Source organism: Microtus oregoni, unplaced genomic scaffold, assembly GCF_018167655.1.
Source record: "Microtus oregoni isolate MIOR12 unplaced genomic scaffold, Mior012 000023F_ref0000262, whole genome shotgun sequence".
Classification (NCBI taxonomy): domain Eukaryota; kingdom Metazoa; phylum Chordata; class Mammalia; order Rodentia; family Cricetidae; genus Microtus; species Microtus oregoni.
The window spans coordinates 3,895,874-3,919,297 of NW_024543082.1; the positions used below are offsets into that span (position 1 = coordinate 3,895,874).

General features: G+C 46.4%; 1 protein-coding gene across 13 annotated transcripts in view; it reads right to left on the reverse strand.

Annotated features, from left to right (window-relative positions):
- The window catches only part of LOC121461681 (kalirin), a 463,010-nt gene that overhangs the window by 265,697 nt on the left and 173,889 nt on the right, over window positions 1–23,424 (reverse strand). For all 13 annotated transcript variants that reach the window (XM_041672803.1, XM_041672804.1, XM_041672802.1 and 10 more), the window contains exons 2-3: window positions 20,634–20,708; window positions 14,824–14,938 (exon numbers count right to left, since the gene is read on the reverse strand). In XM_041672803.1, the coding sequence (XP_041528737.1) occupies window positions 14,824–14,938; window positions 20,634–20,708 (190 nt within the window). The remainder of the gene's footprint in view (window positions 1–14,823; window positions 14,939–20,633; window positions 20,709–23,424) is intronic.

The window sequence follows — 23,424 nt, forward strand, 5'->3', positions numbered from 1 at the left end:
CTCTGCACTGCTCCCGTGCTCCTTAAATCCTCCCATAAACAGAGTGAACTGAAAGAGAAAGGGAGAAACCGCTGCCCTGGGCCCTATTGGAATTCTACAGCACCCTCGGAAGCACAGAGACTCTGGCCTCTGCATCCATGGATCCTGCTTTCTGCTCCTGAGTGCTGCCAGTTCTCCGCTGATGGACCCAAACCAGGCCATAGCCGCTTCCCTAAACAACCAGCAATCAACAGGCGTTGGAGAAAACTGTTAAGGACACATTAGCACTTGCTCTGAGCTTTTGTCATCTGCATACTCAGAGGTAGAAACAGGAACACTGGAGGAGGCCCTGCCTTCTGGAGCCATGAGCCATTCTCTGGGGAGCGCTGCCAGTAATGGATGCTTGCTCCCACAAACAGCTCTCTACGCCGTCCTTCACAGAAGAGGGCCTCTCTATGACTGTTTCTCCAAGGGGAAGAGCAGGACCAGTGGACCCCCGTGCCTGTCACAGATGTCTCTCCATTGGGTCACTGCGAGGCCACTGGGATTTAGCTGCCATTGAGGCCACCTAGGGAGCCATACTAATTCATCCGAATATTTGGTTTTGGTTTTGCTTTGCTTCACTGGAAGACTGTCTGCTTTCTCAGTCATTATTCTAAAGGACTGGTGTTACGTGTGTCTGTGTATATTCATATAAGTGCCCATGTATGTGGGGGTACGGGAGCACTTGCATAAACGTGCTCATATATGTGGATGCCACAGGTCAACCTTGGTTATCATGCTTCTGGAGCTACCTATGCACTTTGAGTTTTTGAGACAGTGTCTCTCATTGGTCTGGAGTGTGCCCCAGTAGGCGAGGCTGTCTGGCAGAGAGCCTCAGGAATCAGCTAGTCTCTGCCTCCATTGTTTTTAATGTGGATGGAGCACAGGTCCCCATGCTGGTCGAGCCATTTCCTTAGCCCCAGTAGGTGTCTTTTCTATGTCATGCAACAATCCATCTTTTGTCTCTGAATCTCTTGTAAAGTAAAGGCTGGGGGTGGGGGGTGGGGCAGGATAGTATAAAATGATGCTTTACCTGAAACTCAGAACCTTAAATCGGCCTGTAAAGAGTGTCTAGCATGCAGCCTAAGGGCCACAAGCCGCCAAGGATAGCTATGAATGAAGCCCAGTACAAGTCTGTAAACTGTTGTGTTATAATGTCAGAAAACTGGACAGTCCGGGAGATTCCAATGGACTTGTATTGGGTGGGGCTGTGTACTTTTCAGTGCCTGCCCCCCAACACCAATGATTCTAGCACAGGCTGCAGCAATTAAGACTTAACACGCTTCTGTCCACTTACAGGGTAAGGATGTACCCTTTGCCAGCTGAACTCCCCAGGTTTGCCAGGACCGAGCCTGACTCATAGAAACCCAAAGTGGAGGCCAAATAAGGAAGATTGGTGCTTTCCTAGCTCTTTAAAACTCATTACCTAACCTCACCCAGAAGAGGCTGCTTACAAATGCCAAGAGCCACGAGTGGCCATTTCAGTTTCTCTCCCTGAACGAGGGAAGGCGAAGCATCAGACAGCAGTGACCCAGGCATCAGACTTCCATCCTGTGTTTCCATGTGTGGTCATCAAGCCAGAGGTCCAAACTCACTCAGTGGAACTTCTCATCCACATATCATCTCCACAGCTGCCTTTAAATAAATACAGATGTGCAAATAAAGTGTGGCCAGGAAGGACAAAGACTTCCCATCCTGAAGATGCCAAAAGGGCACCGCTGTAGCAAAAGGATGTCACAAAGAACTCAGGGTCAGTGTGAGAAGGACAGCATAAAGCCTCCTGAAGATGTCCCCTCATCCCCAAAAGGCCACCGACTCGCTGCACGACCCAGATGTCCTGTTTGTCAACAGCAAGGTCATTTCAGCCGGGCTCTGAAACAACTTGAATTCACGAAGGAGGACACATACAGGCAGCTGGCCTGGGATGTGATGGGGAGGGAGCCTCCCTCTCCGAGAGAAGACCACCTTGGACACTTTCGGAAGACTGCAGCCACTTCACTTCTGGGATTCTAGGAGGTGGCAGAGGGATAGATCCAGGGATGGGCGAAATGGAGATTGACTGGTCTGCCTATGACAACAGCCTCTATCCTTTCTTCTGGGTTACTCAAAACATGAAGCAGAAATGAAATAGCCAAAGCAATGGATGAAAAAGAAATCTAGATACCAAGTGCCACAGCCTCTGTATTCTCCCTCTGCCTCCCCAGCCCTCCTCAGCAAGCCTGAGCCCAGTCACTATGGTTTCTCCATCTGCCTGTCTGACCAGGTAGGTCAGAAGGATGGAAAAACATATCTTAATCTAAAATAGTAACAGTGTGATTACTACTCACATCCGTGAGTAACAGACCAAAGAGAGAATTTCCAGGTAACCAGTAAGCCTGACTGTCGCCTTGGACACATTTTGGTTTTCTCTTTCCTCCTGGATCTTGGACACATGACCAGACCATGATCCTTCTTGAAGGCAAAAACTGGTGCCCCCAAACTATCCCAGATAGTCTGTAATAGAGAACAAGCTGAAGATGCTATAGGATCACTTGACCAGCCCCTCGGGGGTTGGTGTATGTAAGCGACTGTCCTGCACACCCCCAGAACTGAGAGAGCAACTCATCATGGTCAGGGCTGGGCAGTTGCAGGAAGGGCTAGCCCTATTGCCAGGACTATGACAGGGAGTTTCTCTTCAGCTGACCAGTTGGAAAGCCAGGTCTTCCCACATCCCAATCTGGAAATCAAGAATGTTCTCTTCCCTCAGGGAACCAGGATGGGGTGTGTCACAGCTTCAAACCTTGGCTCAGGCACCACGCCAAAAACCAGCACATGAATGACTGGTGATGGGAACAGATAAAATTCCAGCTGTGGACAGAACAGTCCGAGAGACGTGAGGGAGAAAATGCTTTGGCATCGGGACTTTTGAGCTCCCCAAACCAGACCTGGTCCTCACGTGACCTAATACAACTGGGAGTTTGGGAGGGAAGGAGCCTCTGGGAGAGAAGAATCAGGGCCATCAGGACACACACTGGGATTATGTCAGTACATTATCCGGAAACATATTTGTCCTCGCTGAGTCACCACGCTGACAAGAGAGCTCCGTCTGGGCTCTGGAGAACTGGCTGTCATCCTCGCTCAGTTTAGAAACAGCAGCACCTCCTCCGTGAGACAGACCACGCCTGCTGCCTCCAGGCCTGTGCAGGCTTCGTCCCAGCAAGAGGCCCAGATTCCTTGCAGACCCTGACAGGGCCACGGGATATCCTGAAGGAGGCCTACTCTGGCGACTTCGCCCTCACGATATTCCTGGTAGTGTTTAGGAGGAGGTCGTGCCCTTTATCGAGGTGCTCTGCAAACTAGGAGATGAATAGCAAGAGCCACGCTGCAAAGCTTTCCCTGGTCTCAAGAGCACACGTCCTATTGCCAATCTGATCTCGTGAGAGAGACCAGGCCTTCTCCCTGTGACAAACTCTCTAGACTCAATGGTCTTTTTCAAATTTTGTTCAAGTATTTGTTCTTGGACATTACTAGGCAGACGAGGGAGACTTGTAGAACATATATGTAGAACATATCTCATCTAAGGCAACTCCAGACACCATGAGGTGGTGGACAAACACTTTCAGTAGAGGGGAGGAGCGTGGGAAACTCTGGAAAGTATGTTCTCCCATGATCTTGTCTTCCATGTGCAAAGAAGAAAAGCAGCATTCGACAGGAAGGATTTGAAAAGACAAACTAAGACTTCGCCTCCAGCTCTGTGGTTGGCAATGGTGATGAAGACTGTGGGCATCCTGAGAGATAACGATGCCCAGGGCACTTCCCCTCTCCTAAGACTGAAGACAAGCCGGTAGCCAGTCTCGCTTTTCTTTAACTTTTTAAAGGATGATTTTATAAAAGAAAGGTAGGCATTATTACATAAATGCTATATTCTTTAAACAAATCTCCCCCAAATAGCATCATTATAATATGCCCCATTTCAACTGTCAATTGTTTGTCTAAGCTAGTCATTTCTACATACAACATTTTATTTGCATTTACTCTATTTATCAGAGAGAACTTGTGTTAAACATATTTTTAATGGATGAGCAATAATATATATGGTTATTTAACTGTTAGTATTTAATATTTTTTTAAAGTAAAGCTGGAAAACACAATACCTGATGAGCAGAGAACAGAATGTTACTAATCTGGAGCCTCTTCATACTCTCCCATGTAGCTGAGCAGAGGTACTCTACCACTTGGTGGCAGCACACCTGAATTACCAAAAAATACCTAATAAAGGCAGCCTGGGTATAAAACCGGTGTTGTGAAGTATCAGTATCCCACAGATGCTTGAAAACAAATACTACTCATAGGAAGACCAGCAAAGGGCACAGCACAGAAAGACCAGCAAAGGGCACTGCACAGAAAGACCAGCAAAGGGCACAGCATAGGAAGAAGGCCAGCAAAGGGCACAGCATAGGAAGAAGACCAGCAAAGGGCACAGCATAGGAAGAAGACTAGCAAAGGGCACAGCATAGGAAGACCAACAAAGGGCACAGCATAGGAAGACCAGCAAAGAGCACAACATGAGACCTAACCATTGGTGAGTGAGGAAAGTCACAAATGGGAAACATGCTGTAAATGTCCCTGAAATGGGGGAAGGGAAGTAGCACCTAAATCCAGAACCCGCCAAGAAAAACAACAACAACAAAAAAAAAAAAAAAAAAAAAAAAAAAGGAAACAACCCCTTCGTAGCTAGGTTGTCTCTCATCATCTGTATTCAAGGGGCTCCCTTGTTTGCAGCCCCCTCACCAGATGAGTCCTAGCTAAATTCAAATCAGCCTGACCACCATGAACATTAGGAATGCCTGACTGCACTGGGTCTTATTTCACCCGACACTGACGCTCGCCTAATCAATATTATAGCAGACACTCTGGCCTCCTAATCAGCCTGTTCTTGGTGAACAAGGACTCCAGTGGGCTAAAAGAGTTAAGGACCACACCTGAGCTGCCCAGAGATGAACTCCCAGGAGGCCTCACTTTGCTGAGAGAGGGCATATGAGGCCACCAATTCAGCTGGGCATAGAGGAGGCTGACAGCTTCACTGAGCCAAGTCAGGGATTGACTGTTCAACCAGCTGACAAGCTAAAACACACACGGAGGGAAAGCTAATGGTTCACCAAGGACACAATAGTCTGGCCTTGGCTACATGTCACAGCAGCTCGGAACACTTCTGTGAGGTCTCTGTTAGGGGCTCATGCTATTTTAAGAAAGTTTTTTTTTTTTTTTTGCCAGAAGGGGCAAGTCCTGTGACGATCCCCTTCGCCTTACACAGCAGGAACAGAGTCTCACTGTGTAATGTATGTTGGATTTTCTTCATGATGGCGGAAACAATGGACCGTGGTTCCTGGGCAGTGGTGAACAGCTACATTTACATTTGTGTCAAAGTAAGAATTCGAAGTTGAAGCAACTCACACTGGGAGTACAAGTTGGGAATCTTAAAAGCAATGTGGTCTTACCCGCCTTAACAAATATTTCCATCACTGCCACAAATCTATAGCAAAGAAAGCACTTACATCTGTAAGCAACTGAGGAAAGCTGGGGACAGGAGAACTGACCTTCTCCGAGCATACCAACTAGTTGGCCAGTGCCCAGTGGTCAGCCTGGACATCACATACAGGTAGTGGTAGCACTGTGTGGATCCAACAGGTTCTGTTTGGGAATATGTATGTCTATGCATGCAATAACAATTAGAAAAAGAAGAGGTCATGAATCTGAAGGACAGAGTGGGGAGAGAAAGGGTCTATGTGAGGGTTCGGAGGGAGGAAAGGGAAGGGGAAAATGTTGTGATTGTATTACAATCTCAAAAAATTCAAAAAGAAAGAAACCACTGAAACTGTTGATAAGGTTCATATATAATGAAGGATTACTTCTGACAGCGAAGTTTCAGAAATAATCTAGATGTCTTATTATGCTGGTTAGTGTTTTGCCAACTTGACACAAGCTAGAGTCGTCTGGGAAGAGGAAACCTCAAGTGAGAAAATGCCGCCATTCGATTGGCCCGTGGGCAAGCCTGTGGGCATTTCCTTGATGGCTGATTAATATGGGAGGGACCGGCTCACTGCAGGTGGTGCCCCCTCTGGGCAGGCCATCCTGAATTATGTAAGAAAGTCCGCTGAACATGCCAGGAAGCAGCAGCACTCCTCCATGGCCTCTGCTCCACTTCCTGCCTCCCGGTTCCTGCTTGAGTTCCTGTCCTAACTTCCCTTCATGATGGTCTGTGATTGCAAGGTAAACTGATATAAACCCTTTCCTCCCCAAGCTGCTTTTGGTCATAGTGTGCTTATCACAGCAACAGGAAGCCTAGCTAAGACACTTGTGCTAAAGTTAATTTAAATACGATACATCCCATGATACAACTTCACAATGTTAAGAAACTATCTTGTGGTATAAAACTAAGTGAAAATAAGATGAATGATAGGATTCCCTGTGTTTTTTATAAGCTCTAAAACACAAGGAAGAAATATGACAATATATTAACTCTCATTATCTCTAGATAATAAGATCTCTAGAGTTATAAGTGCTTTCCAAAAGATTTTCATTTTTCCATGCTTTAAATTAAAAATACTTTATAAATACGTTTCAATGTAAAAAAAAAAGAGAGAGAGCATTAGACGTAGACCATTTACTACAGGCCTAGTGTACGTTTTTAGGCTATAGCTTCACCATCACGACACAAGCATAGCTCCACCCCTAACTTTGAGGGAGCAGTGCGAGGAACAACATGGCAAGGCAAGGGAAGGAATTGCCACGTCCAGTCAGCTGTCTGGGGCTGAGCTGCTTCTGTGTCTTATCCCACTGAACCCTCAAGCACACTGTGGTTCATAAGCAAGCAAAGGGTTAGTGAGCACACACACACTCCTGCAGAGGGCAGCTCCTCTGGGCCAGAAGTCCCCACAGAATTGGCACCAATGTCCATAATTTCTCACAAGGCTACTCTCCCGGCTAGCACACTATATCCTTCCACAAGGTCAGTGGCAATCCCCAGTGTCCCCTCTGCGAGGCACACGGAAGACACATAAAGCCGACACAACAATCCCTCTACTAGGATTCTGACACGCAGAGCTGAGCCTTTGATTTATCTCCTGAAGGCACTTCCTGGTTCTTGGGATACTCAAGGCTGCTCCTCACAGTAACTCATGGCCACATGGTTTCTGTCTCAGCTTGCCTGAGCTGTCCTTCTCCAGGGAGTCACAAACGCTGCCTCTGTGTTTGAAGCATTCTGCTCTGTTCTTCCCTTCCTCCCTACAACCTGTTTCTTTTCATTCTTGGCCCAGCAACAGTTGGCCCCACCAGGACTGCGCAGACCTGCCAAGTCCTACAGCAGCGGACAGATCACAGGAGTGAACCAACCTCAAGCTGCTTATCAGCTGACTAAGTCCAGAAACATGTGCCTGACCTCAGAATAGTACCTCAGAAGGTAGAAACAGACAGGTAGCTGTGTGAAGACCCACCTGAGACCCAAGGAAAAAGAGCACGGAGACCATTACTTCACTATCATATGACACACCTTACCCATTGGATTTGTGTGTGCGAAGGGAGGACAGGATGAGGAGGGGGTCCCCTGCTACTGACAGCCTTTATCTCCTTAAATAATCCTACAGTTTAATTGCTTTTACGGTTTCCCTACATCCCTTGGTGCAATCTGGTGTTTTCCACAGTTGAGCATAAACAAGCTGAGTTTGCTTGTATGGGACTGAACATGAACACGAGGGAGAAACTCTAAAACACGGCCAGTCTCCAGTGTCCCAAACTACCACAGCCACAAGTCAACCTGGCCAGCAGAAGCTTAGGTTTGTGTGGCGATCACCACTTGCATTTCCTGCCCCAGTGACCTTTACACCCTGCTTCCATAGAGAACTTTGGGGGTGCAGGTTGGAAGGATGGACGGTTGCAGCCCATGATAGCCCCAGCTCCTTCCTTCCTCGTCTTCTTCTCCAATTCAGTCTTAGCCACCTTTGAGCCCCACCTCTCACTTGTCAGTCCCCTGCTCTGTCACCACAGCCACACCCTTTGCTCTGGTTTCCTCGTCTCTTTGATGCATAAAACACAGGCTTTGATACTAGAGAAACCATCTAGCTTCAAATTATACTGGCTGTGCCCCCAACAGGTAAGTCACTTAACCTCCCCAGGCCTCAGTTTCCCCTTAAGTGAATTGGGAATAATAACATGACCTCAAGGCACGGTGAGAATTAAGTCAAGGTTTGTAAGTTCCTTCTGATAGTGCCTGGGGCTGCTCTAGTATGGATTCAGTAAATGCCAGCCATTATTATTATCTTGCATCTATATTAATACAACCATCCGTGCCCCAGGCTTCTCCATCCCATCTTCCATTCAGCTTCCAAAATCAATCCTCTAAAATGTAACTTTAATTGTCCTCCATATGAACACCTATCAGGAAAACTTCTTAATTGGAACTATGGAATTCCTTTCTGCCACTCTCAAAAGTCCTTATGTTTCTATCCTGGGCTTTTGAAACATAATTTGAAAACCTGACCTTCTCTGCCTCACTCTGCCCTTGCCCTGAGCCCTTCCCTCTGTATGGGCTGCCCCATTCCTAGCAAGAGTTTAAAACAAGAGTCTCCTAGCATTCCAGCCTATGCTGTAAAGTCTTCCCCACCCCCACCCCAAGGCAACAACACTGGGGGTGTCCCATGTTGCAAGCACTGGGCTCAGCTCTGCACCCAGCACCGACCTCAGGTGCTGCTCATGCTGGACTCTTCCAGGCCACAGAAGGAGAATCTATCTACACTCTGCACCAGGTCAGCACTTGGCAACCTTTACTCACTTAATAGCAATCAATGAATTGAAAAGAATTCCACTTATTCTTTGATATCAATATCAATTATAGCACCTCTTCAAAGTACTAAAAAAAGTAATCAGGATTGATTTTCCTTGTTTGAGTTAACTAAGAGGAACTTCTCAGGGGATACCTCAGTGCCTCATTTATCTTCTATTAATAATTTGGTTATGAGTCCTCAGAGTCAAAAGTTGTTTCTTTTTCATTCCAAATCAGAGTTGAAGATTTGTCCATGTTTGGCTTATCTCTCTCGTCAGGAAAGCTACTCACAGAAATCTGAATATGGCACTAGCAATATCACTTTACTGAGCTCCAAAACAAGCAAAACAAGACTGAACTATGGGAATTGGGGTAAACTATACCGAAAAAGGCTAAGGGGAAACTAAACACAAAGCTCCAGGCAGTGGCTGTATCTGGGGGCATGCTGGAAGGGGAAGCAGCTGTGGGAAGCATCAAGAGTGGAGATCATGCTCAGCCTCTCAAATTGGAGGCTGGAATGAAGAGCTAAGGATAATCCCACTACCATGCTTTGCAATGCTCATGTTCAGTATATCTGTTCTTTTTAAAATTTAAATGTATTGCTGTGTGCTCATTCATATGTTTTAAAATTATGACTACTGATACCTTCTTTGGGGGAGAGAGCAATGATTTTTGGGTGACTGAAAGCTTTCTTCACGACATCTTGATGAGGTAATTCCAAATCAGGCATTAGAATACTGGACTAAGACAAGTGGAATAACAATGCAGGTCAGTCCCCTGCACTGCCCCATGCCCCTGTCTCACCCTAGACCAAATAGCTCCCATTGGCACCCCAAAAGCTCACTCTACAGTAGACAGGGTCTTAGAAGGCTGGGCCATATCAACTACATCCGTAGGCTCCTTTGCCACCTGACCTCTGGGAACACTCAGACAACAGCAAGCAGGAGAACAGAGGAGAGTAAGGTCATGATATCAAATCCTTGTCCCCTTCCCACCAGGAAGTCACTATGTAATAGTGACGTCTCTCCCCCAAACCCACGGCTCCGGAGCCTTTCTGTTCCTTCCAAACAGTGCCTCCTCAGGCCTAGAAAGACTCACGTTGCCCTATAGGTGCTGTTTCAAATCCCAGACTTTTCCCCAAGCCTCCTCACATCTTTATAAGCTACCCCTCAATGTCGTCTTAAACTCTGCAAGCTGAGGCCACGTTTCTGTGTAGAACTGAGAGCTGAAGCTGTGATACCTCTCCACCCCTCTCTGCAAAGGCTGGTGAGCCGCTGAGGAAGGTGATAACTAACAGTGGCATCTACTTCTGTGGTTTTATATTCCTTAGCCATATAATGGAACATTATTTGCTCTTCGGGACCAATGTTATAAACAGCTAACAAAAGAACACTTCACTGATATTGCTGGAAAATATGTGTAAGATGCAGAACATGTAATAGAAACAATAAACCTTCGACTCAGGTAACAAAAAACATTTAAAGTGGCGTTTAAAACATAATTTTTAGGTAAATGTACATATAAACAGTGACCTACTATTCATACTGGTCCTTTTTCCTGGCCTTCCATCACTTCGATTTCTCCCTTTACCTTCTTTTAATTGATGGTCCCAGAACAAAGGACAGGGCACAACAGCACTCCCTGACAGGTCCTAATAACAGAGTGTTTGTGGTAGTGACACTTTGGATAGCTTCTGCTCTCTCGTGCTAAAAACAGTAGGAAGAAACCTTTGCAATTCCTCCTCCTCTTCCTTTAGCTGTCTTTCTGGTCCTTTCTGCTTATAATTATTTTTCAGCGATGTAGCACAAAGACAGTTCTGGCTTTAAGCCCAATTTATCTTTTGCTGGAATCAATAGAAGACGATGTGCAAATATTATCAAATAATAAGCTACAAATAAAGGCACTTTGGTTTGACTGGCATTCAAGAATAACCCGCCCTAATCTCTTGTCATCTCTCCTCGCTGGTATGACACTTGCATTCCTTGACACAACACTCAGTATCTTGGCAGCACTGCTAGGAGCAGAATTGAAGCATTTGGTACCTTAGGAACAGCAAAAAGATGATTGCGACAAAGCAAGATAAAAGTGTCGAAGAAAGGGGGCAAGTCACTGTGACAGAAACAAGCTTCACGGCTACCTTAAGCATACGGCCAGCTGCCATCAGTCCGCACTGTGGACGATGCCTGGACACCTGCTTATTCCCAGTTTGCATTTTTAACCCTATCTCTCAACTCTGGGGGACACTCATCAACTGATCATGTCTCAGTTTTTCCTTTGTAACTACACGCAGATAGTAGATCAGAAGGGCAATGAGAGAAGATACCATGAGAGCTTGTGATGCTTCCTGCCTACGGCCTGGCTCATAGTAGGCAATCAGTAACTACGTATTGAAGTCGGTGAGTGGAAGGGAAGACTTTTAAGGTCTTTCACAACCTATGATTTCTCAGAACAAGATGCCTAGAAGAGACTCAAAGTGTGGATGTTCAAACTCATCAGAAGCAAGATGAGAAAAGACGTCAACTCAGGAAGTGCCCTGAAAGAGTAGCTTAGAACTAATGTGAACTTTTATACCGTTGATTGATCTCTGGCCCCAGGTAATGCCCCAAAAGTCACACCAAGAGTCTTAGGAGACGAGAAAGCAGTTGTCTTAGGACTGAAGATATAGACAAGATGCCAGGCAATGTGTTATTTAGGGAGCCAGAGAAGGATGTGACTGTTGGTTTGAGATCCTGGATTTTATGGGGCAAACATTTTCATATCACAGCAACCTAGAACTCAGGACAGGAAAGAGACTTAGAAACACAGTCTGTTTTGGCAGAGTCATTCTTTCTACAGCATCCCTACCAGAAAACTGTCCAGTGTCCACTGATCTGAGGAAAGGCAGAGCATCGCTGCTGACAGCTCCCAGGCGGGCAAGCTCTTCCCTTGAGTCCTGATCTCTATCTTGTACTAGGGATGCACTGGTAAATTACCCAGATCCTTCCTCATTAGGGCCACACCTCTGACCAAGTCAGGGACTGTTTCTCTCTTCTCCTATTGGTGGATGCTACAGTGTGGTTACTTTGACAGCACTCGGCCTGGTGTATGAGACTGACAAGGGTGATGTTGCAGAGTTGAATGCAGTGGCCTTGACATTGCATCCCTACACAGCACACAGCATGATTTTGCAGAGTTGAATGCAGCAGCCTTGACACGGCACCCCTGCACAGCACACAGCATGATTCTTCATTTCTAATCATTACAACTGCTGCTAATCATCTTCATAAACAGGCTGGTCCCTTGTGGTCCAGATCCTTCCACCTCTAAGTTGCCCATCTTGTTTTGTCTTCTGCTAGCTGGTTCAATTCTATGCTCCAGTATAGCCATGTCTGCACTGCTCTTTCCTGTTATTTGGATTATGTAGAGAAATACCCAGGCTTCTACTTTCCTCAGTATGTCTCCTCCTGCTAGCCATGAATCCTCAATCTGCCTGGCATATAGAGTCAATAAATATTTTGTTAAATAATAAATAAGGGAACGAATAAATAAATATCAAATATCACCTACAGATTTGAGCACACTGGCCTGTAATGAATACTTCGTCTCCAAACTGAAACCTACTCTTTCCAGCATCCTGGACCATGACCCAGGATCAATAATTCCTTTTCCTCAGAATCATCCACCTGATCTAGCTTCATTCCACACCCAAAGCCACAACTAGGCGGAAGAGCAGCACACTAAATTCTCAGTTTTCCTAGCACACGTCACAGTCCTTAGAATAATTCGACTGTAGATTCTGTACCCATGAGTGATGGCGTGTGAGCATCTGGCCAACAGAATTAGGGAATGGTTGGTAGGCACAACTAGTTGGTAGATGGAAGATGCTGCTCACAGTCCCAGTGAGTCCAGGTCCCCTTGAGGGGAGGCGAAGGACTCAACAGACAATTCTTACTACGAAGATAACAACAGCTTCCCCCCTCCCACCCACCGGAAGCTGCAAGGAGCCCATATGCCCTGGGGGGGGGGGGAGGCACAGACTGCCATGCTGGGAGGCAGAGAGCAGCATGCAGGGTGCCCCTGGCAGAGAGGGCTGTCATCTCTCCTTTGTTCTCACGACCTTCCTCTCAGCCAGCCCTTCTGGGGATTTAATATTTTACCCAGCAGAAATCTCTTCCTTTCTTAATTGCTTCAGATCCATTTTGTCCCAGTCTTTGCTTAGCAAGTCAGGATGAAGGAAAGTATGCTTTCCCAACTCTTCTGCTTTTCTTCTATAGGAGGGATGAGCCTGTCTGGGCTGGAGGGATGCCATGAACACAGAGGAAGAAAAACGCATCCTTTGCTTCTGCTGGGACTCTAAAAGAACTGAGAGTCTATTACGAGTTCCCACAAAAACTACTCCAGTAAATGGCCGCAGAGAGTGCCTTGTCTCACACCTAAAAGAGTACTTGGGGAAGGTACGTTTTAAAACTGCTTAGCCCTACAAGGCTAAATAACCAAATTATATAGCGCAATCATAGCTTATTTCGACCACATCCTTGCTCAGAGTCGGACGGGAGTATTTCTTCTCTCTAAAGACCTCCAGGCTCTTTGAGTCTCCAGTTCACTCTCATGCATTCATACTTTAAAAGTTCTTTGGGTATAATCCAAAGTTCTTTCACTGGAGCAGAAGACCCCCGTGGATATCATAAAAAAAAAAAAAAGATCCTTTCGCACATCTGTTTGTTTACGGCCTTCTGCTCGGGGCTCTCCAGGGCTCACCGCTCCATTCAACATGTGTGTTAGCATGTGACACTGCTCCTAAAACTCCTTTACCACCTGCCCATCATCATCTGTCAACCCTTCACATTTCCTCCCCTGGAGCTTCCCGAAATGTGCTGCTTGCCTCGCTTGACACCTGCTTCAAGAACTTAATCAGCACATTCAAAAATATCCCAGGTCTCCTTGCAAAGACAGAGTAGAATTTATAGTTCTTCTGACTAATTTACTAATTCTCCCATAAAATGAAAACCCTGAAAGCCCAAGGCACCACCTCTTATCTCCCACAACCAACACTCCACAGGCACCCACTCTGGCTACGAGACAGAAAATAGCATTGCAGATGAGGAATGGGTACCAGGGCTGCAGTCAGGAGGGGCGTGTCCCCTCTGCAGCATCTCTGAGAGCCACTCGCATGCAATGTCAGCCCCGTCTTATATTTGAAATGCCAAGTTTTTTTATTCATTCACCAATGCCATACATTTGCCCAGACTGTTCCTGAGGGTTCTTCTGCCTGTTACATTCTAACTAGTCAAAGTCTCTTCTCTACCTTCTCAAAGGCACAAACCACGGCTGTGGCATGCCCTTCACCAGCTATCTCTAGGGTGCCATCGAGCCAATGTTTCCCAATCTTTCTTTTATTATTACTCTTTGACCTGGAGGAATCCTTTACACCCCCAATCTCTTCATCAGTGAAATTTAATATCACACATATATTACATATGTCTACGTGTGTGTGTCTGTAATTAATACGTACAAAGTGAAATTCACTTGCTGCCTCAATAATCACTCTTTACCTTCCTCTTCAGCAGTATCACCCTGCTTGAGAAGGCAGGACTGACACTGAACCATGTGCTACTTCTAGGTGAGTGGCACAAGAGAAGCTATTTGTCCCTAAATCCAAGGGCCATACATTTAGATTCAGACAATGTAAAAGTAACCACTATGTAAGCCAGAGCGGGACAGCCAGAAGTTGTCATGAAAGTAAACAGCAGCTTCCCATTCCTCCAAGCCAGGCCAGGCTATCTCCTGTCACAAGCCCCACAGCAGTCTTTGTAGCCTGGGATTCTCACCTCTGCCCACAGTTACCATTTCCAGATGAACCCCAGCAGGAACAATAGGAAAAATGGGACTGTGGTGAACAATGGCTGATAAAGTTCCAGGAACAATTAGAATCCAATCCAAGGGCCCCTGGCAGGCACAGTGGCTTTCTCAACTCACTGGCATCAGCTCAGCTCCCCCTCCCTACAGACAGTTCCCCTTCACCTTACCTTGGCACACTGGCCAAATACGTCACGAGTTTCCGCAAGTCTTCCTGTCTTATTCTGTCATGATTGCTTCGGGCAGGGAAGGTCAGGATGGGTCCGCCTCGCTTATCACGGCCCCCTGAAGGGAGCAAGAGAGGGAGTTTAAGAAAAGCATCCAGGAAAGCCAACTACAGATGAAAAATGATGTGTCGGAATGTCAAAGAACGGGCTGCAGAGCATCCAGAGAAATCAGGGTAGGAGCTACATGACGGTAAGGTGGATGACTTTGGGTAAGTCTCTTTAGATCTCTGCTGCCTCATCTACAGATGATAAAAATGACAGTGGACACATTGCAGGGTTATGGCAAGGACTGGTAAGACAGCGAGAGAAAGGCCACCGAGGAAAGAAGCACCCTCGGCACGTGCTGAGAAAACAAGGTAGGCAAAAGTGCTTTGTCTAGGAAATTGAACATTCAGTCACTTCTCTTTGCAGACACCAGTGATGTGGGATCATGCTCCAGGAGTGATTACGTGAAAGGCCTCAGAGGCAACTGGATAGCACTGCCGGGAGTCTTGCAGACTCACGGAAGATACACTGAGAGGTCTCCTCCCAGCCCAGAGGTCAGCTCTACCCACTAGCTGCCTGAGCTGCCACCTGCTACATCTGATGAAGAAGCGCACAACTCTCATTAGAAGTATGTATGTGCAGGGTCTTACTAACTCCACATGTGAAAAAAGCTGGAAGGAGCAAACCAAAATGATCACCACTGTTTTTATTAGGAGGGGCTTCAAGATGGCTACTGTTTCTTTGCTCAATTTTCCAAAATGTCTCTTTACTATTATTGAATAATTTGAATTCATTCATTAACAGACAGTAAAATTATAAAGCAGGCCAAGTTTCTAGGGGGTTGGGCGGGGCTGAAGCTGAAGGGTAGTGATATCAAAGAGCCCCCCATCTCTGTAGTATGACCACAGAGGCACACCTGAATCTCAAGCATCTACTGACATCTGCACAGTGGTGACCAAAGGGGATTTAATGGGAGAAAGATGGGCACATGACCATAGCACCATAGCGACCCTAGAAAGAAGCCCACACTGGCTCATTGAGAAAATGATCTCTTTTTTGACTGAGTGGCCCAGGTCCCTCCCAATTGTGAGCTCAGGCATAATACTCTCCTCTAGTCCAGGAACACACAGGTGTCATTGGGCGGCTTGGCAAACAGTGAATCCAGAACACCTTAAAGGATAGAGACTTCTGAAGGAGGACACCAGGTGGATGATTCCATGAGTGAAGTGCCTTCTACATACATGTGAGGACTTCAGCTCAGATTTTCCAGCACCCCCATAAAATCTGACATGATGAACCCTAGCATCTGGGAGATGGAGACAGACTGATCCCCAGAACTTGATGGCCAGCTAGTGTAGCCAGTCGGTGAGCTAGATGAGACAGAAGTCCGTATTTTAAAATATAAGGTAGAGAGCAATTAAGGACACAGTTGGTGTTAACCTCCGGCCTCTGTATATGCATACATGTGCATAAGCATCAAGACACACACACACACACACACACACACACACAGGGTTGGAGGAAACTGTAGGGAAGATAGGGTTAAACAAAATCAAGCCACTGAGCTAGACAAACATCCAAGTCCCCCTTTCTACCCAAACAGGGTAGATTTGTACAGATAGTTGAGAAACAGGCTCCCCAAGTCCAGACTTTCCATACCCCCAGTCCTACTTCTTCATATTGATGATCACCTTGATCTCATCTGCCTTGGAAGAAGGCCTTATCTCCCACTGTGATCCATGATCCATAAGAAGAAAGGAAACAGAAGGGTTAGAGAAATGGGTTCTCAGAAGCTAGAAGGATCTTAGACATCATTCTCTGCTAGCCTTGATCTCATCACACTAAACATTTCCACCCTTGGAGAGGAGTGTGTGTCTGTTTATCTGTCTGTCTGCCACAAATGTTAGCTTTCTACCTGATTTTCCAATGAAAACCTCATAAGTAGGGCCATGTGAATGTGAGGAGCATAGACTCCCATGGGCAAAAAGAGCCCAGGTGGTTTGGATGGTTAGTTGGTATGGTCCCCCTGTCAACATGAGACCAGTACTTATCTTTGAGACAAGAGATTCAGAATCACAGTTGGAGGTAAGGTTCTGAGTATGTAGGGGGCCTCCAAAGGTGGAAAATTGCCTCTTTTGTCTCCACAGGTGTCTCTTTTGTATGGATCAAGAGACAAGAAAAGGCAGCAGGATCCATCCTATCTTTTTTTCAGAATGGGAAAGGCATCCAAGAATAGAGAGGAAGAATAAGTATAGTGGAGGAGAAGAGAAGTATATGCTGGGAGGCTGGGAACAGAGGATGGAATGAGGCCCCACAATAGGGGAAAGATGAAGGATCTTGCACTCAGTTTACAGGGCTGTGCCTTTCTAAGGCAGGCTACAGGACCCAGCAGGAGAAGAAAATAAGACAAGTCATGGAGAAGGACAGCTAAACCCGTCTCTCTCAGAGCAAAATAAAAGATCGCAAATGGTGGCATGATCTTTCGTCAACATCACCATTCACTTGAGCAACAAGTTCTTACCCTTTCCCTACCTGTGCCAGAAGCTACAGGATAAGGATGCAGACAATGGGGGTGGAGTGGTTGGGTGTTCTAGAAATGTCAACAGCTCTCCTTCCCTGTAGACAGGAAAGCAGGGCTAGAGAAGGAGGAAGGCCCAAAGTGAGAGACATCGTTTCATTGACTGAAGTAGGGGAGGGCTCACACTCTGAGGAGGTACCAGGCTCCGGTTAGGGTAGCATATGGAAGTCTCGTGGGAGGGAGACACAGCTCAGGAAGCGTACCAAAAGTTGGATTCAAATAACAATAGCTCTGCAAGATTTTAATGTATTCACACACATTTTTAAAAGGAACGAGGCTATTTTGTAGTTGGAAATGCCAGGTTAGACGAGATAAAGTTGGTTATTGTAGGGTTTTACAGAGCCTTAAAATGTTAATGTGCTTCCATGGGTGGTCCAAGTTGAGGGTGGGAGGACTTTAATATTCAGCAAGTCCCAAACTTCCTTCCTCATTTTCAAATATCATCTTATGGAACACACTTTGAAACTTTGGGGTCTAGAGTATGAAAAGCTGTCCCCACTAACAGGGAGCATCAGTGAGAACAGTGGAAAATGATGGCAAGGGGTCCAAAACCAGAGAAGGATCACCCAGGGGTGACCAAAGGCAGGGTATAAATGTGTGGAGACCCCAGGGATGCAGTGGTTCCTACATGGGAGGACTGAGTAGAAAGAAGAGATACGGGTGCCGTGAGTGGGAGGCCAGGAGCCCACCGCTGTGCGCCGTGGAGAACGACACAGCACAACTGGGACAATAGAGGCACACCGAGGGATAGACACAGCCACCATCACACATGCCCACCCACAGGCAGAAGTGGTTGGGTTGCCCTGGCCTAGTCCAGATGTCCATTGTCATGGCAACATGCTTTCTTTTACCTGGCCAAAGCTGAGACGCTGGCAGAAGAGGGTGGACACAGCTAATGGTCCATTTCTCTGCCTACCGTGTTCCTTGCTTTGCTCTCAGAATGAAATGCAACTGCCACACCGCAGTATTTAACCGGGGGGATTTCCTCTACCCAGTTTTAATTTTGTGTTTTGTTTTCTGACTCGGCATGTATGGAATAAGGAGATGACTTTTTGTTTTCCTTTTCAGATGCAGTCTGTTATCATCCCCCGATCACCCTTAGTGCCCTTCCCAGGCACGGGAGGGCAACGTTCCCTAAGCCCAGAAGCTCAAGACAAGCAAGGATGAGTCAGGCTCAGCTCGTGCGGGCACACAGCACACACACACACACTGCCAGGCCCTTTACCCTCTCTGCCTCATCCCTGACTGCTTTCCTGGCTAACTGCTTCCATGAGTCCCACAAAGGCAACTCCCTCTCTCTTAGTGGGATTTCCCAGGCCTGGCTGGGCCCCATTCACATTTTAATTGACTGTACATGGGAAAAATGAGGCATGAACAAGGAAATAAGGGTTCCCATGCCAGAACATACTATGTCTTCATAGTCCCTGATGGATGCTGAACAAGATGTTGTCAGAAATCATGGGCTAAGTCTAAAAAGGCCTCTGGAGGAGGGGAAGTGGAGGTAACTGGGGAAGGAGAGGAGGAAGCTGGCAGGTATAGGAAAGGTACTCTTGAGAAGGAAAACATGTAACATGGGACAAGCAGGGGCATCAGCAGGACACCCAAGGGTCAGGAAAAGCATCATCTTAACTAAGGGCCACAAAATGGGAGGAAATGGGCTGCAAGTCTGTACTAGGAGTTGAGGCTATGAGGCCCGGGGCACATTAGTGAGCAGAGACCACCAGGACTTCTACATGGGTTCTTTCCACAATTCAGGAAGCACTCCAAACCCTAGCTCACCTTGAGGTTGTCACATACATGCCTCTATGATGAAATCACACCCCAGGGAGGTTGTTCTGCTATGACTCTACACCTTAGTAACGAGTAGCTCACTACCTAACGCAGCAGGGCAAGGCAGCTTTTTGAGCAACAACTGTGAAAAAATACCACGCCACCCCCTTCTGCGGTATTCACATGTCCTGCAAAGTCTCCTGTGTACCTAGCTCGGGCCTGCCTCCCTTCCCATACCACATTGACTTGCTGTCCTCTCTCCTTTACGATAAGGTGAAGACAATGGTTTCCCTGTGGAGACAACTCAAATATGGTTTCCCTTTTCCAATGAAGACCCCCCCTCTCCTCTCTCCATCTCTCCCTTCTCTCTACTATGGTTGGCATATCAGCCGAGCCAGCAGAGCCTATGTATGGAGTGAGTCGATATACTATGGGAGCATGCTCACTCATGCCCTGTGGCTCCATGACCATTCATGCAGACAAGACAAAGGTTCCAGAAATAAAGGCTCTGTCTACAAGGTGTAGCACCAGGGCTTCTCTCTCAAGGAAAGGCCTCTGCGTTGGTCCCACCACCCAGATCAGGGCCAGGGTCTGCCAAGTTCTGATCCAGAAGGACCCCAGTTCAGCTGTCAAGTTTGTGACGTTATGGGAAACACACGTAGCCAGGTTCCAATCAAACTATTTACAAGAAGCAGTGGATGGCCCGAAGGCTGCAGATAGCTGATGCTCACATTACATGCTCAGAGACCTAGGTGTGTAAGATAGGCGGGGAGGGAAGCAGGGAGTCAAGATTTGGAAGTTGCCATTCAGAAAATAAAACAATAAAAAACAAACAAACAAACCAAGAAGAAAACTTGAGTTCCATGCAAACACTTGAGTTCCATGTGCTAAGAAAACAGATAAGGAGAAGCTGAAACCAATTTAAATCTCCTGTGTGTGTCGCACTAAGAAACAACAGATAAAAACCCTGAGGAACATGTGGAGTAGACACTCTCTTTCTATAGGAATCTCTCACAGTGCCATAGCAGCCCTGCCAGAGAGGGCAAATCAGGCAGCAGTGTGTGAGATGTGTGTGAACCGGCCTATTGTTGCAAGTGTCCTCTAGAGTCTCCAGGTGAGCCCGGAGCCCCCTGTGCCTGTCACTGTAGGTAGGAAGCAGCTGCTACAAGCCTAACTGCCAATGCTTCTCTTCTCATAGGTCCACAGAGGCAAGCGAGTGATCACACACACATACACACACACATATATACATACATACCACACCACATCAAACATGTACCACATCAAACATGCACCACACATACACACATACATATATGCCACACACAACAAACATGCACCACACACACTACACATCAAACATGCACCACACACACACACACACACACACACACCTCAAGGAACATATGAAGATACTCACCAGACACAAAGGCCACTTTCTCCTTTAGGATGGGAAGGACATCTGAAGCTTTCAAACCATCATTCCGAAAGGATCCTGTGGGACGACAAAACAAACAAAATAAAGATATCTGCTACCTGTCAGGTCCCACGGTCCCACTCTCTGTCTCTCAGACCCATCATCCGGGTTTATGCAGGTCTGTAGCCCAGCCCAACACAGGGAGCATCCCCATCATGATGAGGTTAAAGTCATCTTCTCTTGGCCCTTTTCAGGAGGGGACAGTTCAAGCCACTCCTCTGCTGAGTCCATGCTCCAAGGATGCACTGGCAGCCCTGCACTTGTTGAGGGAATTGAAAATGGCAAGATGTTTTAAAAGCATGTTTGTACCTCTAGCGCCTGGCATGGTGTCACCCCGACAACATGTAGTATGGATGAATAGCAAGATAGTTTACAAAACCCTAAATAACCCTAGATAACACTATTAGACTTCATTTTACCAATGGAAAAAAATAACTTAGAAAAATCCAACAATTGGAAACAAAGTTGATGACATCCCATACCCACCCCACGCCTAATGTCACCACCAGTCCTCCATAGAAACAAATCTCCTGAAGACATGTACTCTGTCTGTCTGGCCCTTTAAGTCTTACTTCTTGTTTGTAAAGCATCTCCAGGTCTAACCAAGTTCCTATTAGGGTGCTGGAGGCAGATACCTGGAACTCACCAAAACTGGGAAAGATTCACCTAGAAAAACTGTACTCCTAAAAATAAAGGGCAACCCAGTCCATATGAGTAGTGTGGGGAGAGAGGATCAGCTTTCACACATGCATAAAACCCCAGGCTAGCCCCCAGGCTAGCTCCCTGTGATCACGGTAGTCAACCCCAGTGCCTCACAAGCACTCTGGAAGAGAACCACCCACCCTTTCCCTGGGAGCTGTAACTGGGGTCTCTGCAGTGTGTCACCATTAAGACATCACACAGAGGATCAGTGGTTCTGCCAGCTCCAGGCTACAGAGCCCGGGACCACGAATGCTGTTCTAGTGTCTTTGTCCACATGCTGTGAGGGCAAGTCTGAAATCTACAACGGAGAGCAGCATGCTGGGCAAGCTTGTCTTTACATCCAGTCTCTTCACGGCATAAGAATTTTACCAACAAACCAGGAATTAGTTCATTGGCCCAGGGAAAGGGAAATTTCATGCTCCATGCAGCACACCCAACCAAGGAAGAGAAAGAGGTGTGTCACCGAATGCAGGTGTCCAAGATCAGAGGTCATAATCAAACCCCAATCACATTTCCAGTGTCTAACCATTTCATCTCTCTCCCCTTTTTCATGTTTCCCTGATGTAATGAACCTTTAACTCAGCAATTACGTCTCTTCAGAAGTTGGCACACAGTGGATGGTGTGCAGCAGAGCTGCAGGCTCACTGCGCTGCAGCAAAGAAAAAAGCAACACTGGCAAAGAGTTCTGACTTCAAAGACCGAAGCCTTGTTTTATACCTATACCTTAGTTTCTTCAGATAGCTGCACTCAAACCTTATCCCCCACCCCCAAAACAGTCACATCTCATGAAAGAGACTAATTAGCATCAGTTCTTACAAAATTTACAAATAGTTGCTAGGATTTGCTTTGGTTTTCCTTTTCTACCTCACGCAACAGGAAAATATTTTAGCTTCTTAACCATCTTTAACTCGTGACATTGAAGTATCAAAAAACTTATTTTTACAAGTGAAATATATGTCCTCAGTTTTTAAAATACTCTACTTACATTAATAGTCTCACTTAATTCCTGTAAAAAGGCTAGTATAAACAATAAATTCTATCCTGACCTTTTTCCAGATTATTTACAAGCCCAAAGTAAGCCAGGCCTGGCAGTGCAAGTCTGTAACCCCAGAAGGCCAAGGCAGGATGGTTATAAATTCAAGGCCACCCTTGGCAACTTGGAGGAAGGACTGGGTATGTTATGTTCAAACCACTCTTAGCTGCAGAGAGGGGGCCCTAGTCTCATCCTTCTCTCTCTCTTCCTTCTCACTCCAAGGTCCAGAACCTGGAGGACGGCAAACCGTTCCTCCATGTAGCTAGTGATCATGGATTCTGGTAAATGTCAGTCCTGAGCTGGCCTCTTCTAAGACTCGCAGGCTTCCAGTTCCTGGGCCAGAGGCCTCTCAAGCAAGTTCAGATTAAGGTTGAGCTATATGCCGGACTGTGTGCCCACCACAAGAACTCCCAGAGTACCCAGATTTACTCAGCCATTACTAGGAAGTAATCATTCCCAACAGCAGCAGCAGCAGCAAGGTTTTTCACATTATAAAAGCATTTGCTTAGGGGGTCTTTTTAAATATAAAAGTTCCCTTAGTGGTTTAAATTAGCTTTTCATTTCTCAAAAATTGAATTACAAATAACTTTTCAACAATACATGCATTATGTAAAGCCAAGCAGAGCTAAACTAATTAGCCCAGGGGCTCAGAAACGAGTGACCTTGCATATAAAGCCTATTTGCACTGGCTGAAGAGCCTATGTATGAATTCCCCCAAGGCCCTTGTGAAACCAGCCATTAGAATATATAATAAAGGGTAAATTCATTGACCGCTAACTCAAACAGGATCAATGAAATTGGAACATGTTTTCTCTAGCAGGTACGCATCCCAGTAGACTCCTGGTAAATGGTCAATAAATATTTGATGAAAGAATAAACGACTGAAAGTTACCCCTTCCTAAAGTGGGGTGCACGAGGTCAGTGGCATCACCGGCCATATAAACACTAGTGAATCAAGTGGATGATCGCCAGGTGCCTCTCAGCTTTAAAGTCCTAAGC